Genomic DNA, 3,649 nt, shown 5'->3' on the forward strand with positions numbered 1-3,649 from the left:
TCCATGGAGAATAAAAAATTAGAATATTAATGGGCGTATTAACCCTCTTTAATAAGGATATTAAATACTATAATAAGTTTCATACTTATTCAATTGATTCTTTTTTCATTTTTGAACTTAAGACCAATTCGACTTCTTCTTTAATAGGAATATGAAGTAATAAGTTTTCCACTTGTCTCCTATTAATTCCTTGGACAATTGCAATATATTACCATAAACTACTCCCAAATTTCGTAATATAATTTTCACGTGTTACCAACTTTTTTTCCCCATATATGTTATACTTTGTATTATATATAGATCAAATAAAGAAAAAATAGAAATGGTAGTTTTAGTTGATTTCAAAGTCCTAATGTTTAATTCGAAGAAGGAAAGATTTAATAATCATATTTAATGGATTATAACTCCTAAATATTAGACAATTATTAAATGATTATTTTGTCTATTGTAAAGTCTTTTCAATCAACATTTTTAAGGCCCTTCACACTTTTAATATAATATAGATAAAGTGGATTAATCTTTTACCAACAGTTAAATATAGCGACAATGTAATAAAACTTTAAATTACTTGATTACTTAAATGTTCTTATATTGTAATCCAATAAGAATCGAATCCTTCAGATCTACGGGATAACGATCCTAATCTGTTGCTTATTTATTGAATTGTTTGACAACCCTGAGATGATGTCCAAGTTAACAATAAAAAAATAGAATCGTTTCATCATAAGCTAAATACATGAAATCACTTCACTATATTGGCATTTGGAGATGGCAAATGAAGAACAAAGCGTAGCAAAATAAGAAACAAACAATACATAAAAGGAAAAGAGAGGAGTGACATGGCTAGCATGGCTGAGAAATGGGAGGAGCTTAGTGGGAAAAACAATTGGGAAGGGTTGTTAAACCCCTTAGATCTTGATCTTCGTAAATATATCATTCAATATGGAGAATTGGCTCAAGCAACTTATGACACTTTCATTACAGAAACAAAGTCAAAAAATGCAGGAGCTAGCAGATACTCGATGGAGAACCTTTTTACTAAGGGTGGGCTTGACCCACTAAAGTATCGTGTAACCAAATTCTTCTATGCTACTGCATCGATCCCACTTCCTGGTGGTATCCTTGTAAGATCATTGTCAAGGGAAGCATGGAGTAAGGAATCAAATTTTATGGGATACATTGCTGTGGCCACTGATGAGGGAAAAGTTGCATTGGGAAGGAGGGATATTGTGATTAACTGGAGAGGAACAATACAAAATTTGGAGTGGGTGAATGATCTTCAATTTTTACTTATCCCAGGACCCAAAGTTTTTGGTGATGAGGGTTTGCTTCAACCTTTGGTGCATCATGGCTTCTATAACATTTATACAACATCAAGTACACGATCGCAGTTTAATCAAACTAGTGCAAGGGACCAGGTACATGTTATAATACTTCCATGCATGCTTTTACAAGAGTATGATCCTTTAATTACTTCTCAAGTAATATTTCGTTTTCAATATATAGTTGACTTTTGATGATAAAGTTTTATAATATAACGTTCAAAGTCAGGATGCAAACAGGAATAATTATGTTTTAACTTGTATTAAGGAGACTTTGAAAACAAAAAGGGGGCTGCATGCCTTGATGAAGCTAAAAAGTCTAACAGTTCTTCATTTTAGGTGATTGAAGAAGTGAAACGATTGGTTGAGGAATATAAGCATGAAGAGGTTAGTATAACAGTGACTGGTCATAGCTTAGGTGCATCACTTGCAACTCTAAATGCAGTTGACATAGCTTATAATGGTATCAACAAGTCAAGCAATGGCAAGGAGTTTCTTGTAACAGCTTTTCCATTTGCAAGTCCTAAAGTTGGGGATCTCAATTTTCAAAAGGCATTTTCAAAACTGAAAAGTCTTTGTGTTTTGAGAATTCATAACTTATTGGATATTGTTCCGAAATACCCACCCATTGGCTATTTTGACGTTGGGGAGGAACTATTAATTGACACCACAAAATCTCCCTATGTGAAGCCTCCTGGAGAACCTGTGAGCTGGCATTTGTTGGAACCATATCTGCATGGTGTTGCTGGCACTCAAGGTTTAGGACCATTAGCAAGTTTTAAATTAGAGGTGAATCGCGATATTTCACTAGTCAACAAACAGTGGAATATACTGAAAGATGAATATTGCATTCCTGGGCTTTGGTGGGTCGAGAAGAACAAAGGGATGGTTCAACAAGAAGATGGATCTTGGCTTCTCTTGGATCGCAACGAGTATGACTTTTGAGAGAGCTAGAATGCTAGAGTTCCGAATGCGGTTTTATTTCCTTTCACGTAATGTTTGAATAAAGGTTTTCGTTAGCTTGGGAAAACCAGTCATATATTATATATGTGCATTAGGGTTTAAAATTTGTACACAATCGATGTACAAAATTTTATACACTTACGTTGCACAAAACTCTATGTATTATAGTTCCTCTTTATCACAGAGGATAAACTTGCATGTCGATCTATTGCTTTTACTCAACGCTTAAGATATCTGGCCATTAACTTGAATGCTCTATATCATTTAAGAGATGGACAATTTCCTTAATCTACTAATTGCTGCAAAATATGGTGAAAGAATCATATGTATCTCTAGTTGATTAGCCGTGGTCTATATATGTAGAGTGGGAGTGTTCACGGTTTGGTTAAAAATCGATCCAAATCGAAAATTGAACCAAATCGGTTAAATAAACCGATATTTACTTGGGTTGGGTTTGGTTTGATTTGTAATTTTTAAAAACCGGGAATATTTGGTTTGGTTTTGGTTTTACTAAAAGCAAACGGAACCGAACCGACAAATTTTATGCATAATATTTATAATTATATATATACAATATATTAATTTTTATAAATACTTTTAAATATTTTGTATACTTTTTAAGCAAAATTTTATTTATCTCTAATAGGATAATGAACTTTATACATTTTTAAAAAGAGATCCATGAATTGAAAGTCATTTATTCAAAGAAACAACTATGAGATTTACCTAGATTTATTTTTTGTATTTCTTATAAACTTTATTCACTTAATTAAAACTTATAAATCCTAAGACATTTTTTCCATAATCCAAGGAAACTATAGCTACCACAATAAAAGGATAATAATGAATTAATTACAAGTGGGAAAAGGATAGAAAATTCTCTCCTAATTGTAGGGAAAAACATGAAGGAGCGAAATACCGTTAGTTTTCTTAAAAATCGAAACAGCGATCCAAACCGACTACAATCGAACCGATGGATATTTATTATATTTGTTTTGGTTTGGTTTTAATAATTTTAAAAACCGACTAGATTGGTTTAGTTTACATTTTAACCCAAAACCGACCCATAAACACCCCTAGTACTGTAGAGTATACTCAAAGGTACTTTATATTGGTATATGCATCTAAATATTACACCCATCATTCGAGGTAAGCTATTTCTTTCAATATCCTTATATTGGATTCTAAACGACCCTTAAAGTTGCCCAGCCCAATAACTTGAGCTTGTCACCCAAGTAGGGGCATCAATTTGGTGGAATGTTGGGCTAATGTCTGGCCTGACTTGTCCAATCACAGAGATGGGTCATGTGACCAATCGAAAGAATGGGCTGCTTGATCTCTAAATTGGGTCGGACCCCATGAGG

At 33.2% G+C, this 3,649-nt stretch overlaps 1 protein-coding gene across 1 annotated transcript; it reads left to right on the top strand.

Annotated features, from left to right (window-relative positions):
* Window positions 1-708: 708 nt before the first annotated feature.
* On the top strand, window positions 709-2,536 carry LOC132622781 (phospholipase A1-IIgamma-like). The gene is made up of 2 exons (XM_060337445.1): window positions 709-1,418; window positions 1,662-2,536. Exons 1-2 carry the CDS (start codon window positions 840-842, stop codon window positions 2,265-2,267), a joined length of 1,185 nt encoding a protein of 394 aa, XP_060193428.1. The 5' UTR covers window positions 709-839; the 3' UTR covers window positions 2,268-2,536.
* Window positions 2,537-3,649: the final 1,113 nt, after the last annotated feature.

The sequence above is a fragment of the Lycium barbarum genome, chromosome 12, assembly GCF_019175385.1.
Source record: "Lycium barbarum isolate Lr01 chromosome 12, ASM1917538v2, whole genome shotgun sequence".
Lineage (NCBI taxonomy): Eukaryota > Viridiplantae > Streptophyta > Magnoliopsida > Solanales > Solanaceae > Lycium > Lycium barbarum.

Bases quoted from the DNA above. Each gene is read 5' to 3' on its own strand.
- LOC132622781 (XM_060337445.1), top strand. From the start codon at position 840: ATGGCTAGCATGGCTGAGAAATGGGAGGAGCTTAGTGGGAAAAACAAT. The intron at 1,419-1,661 runs GTACATGTTATA...TCTTCATTTTAG, and splicing joins AAACTAGTGCAAGGGACCAG to GTGATTGAAGAAGTGAAACG.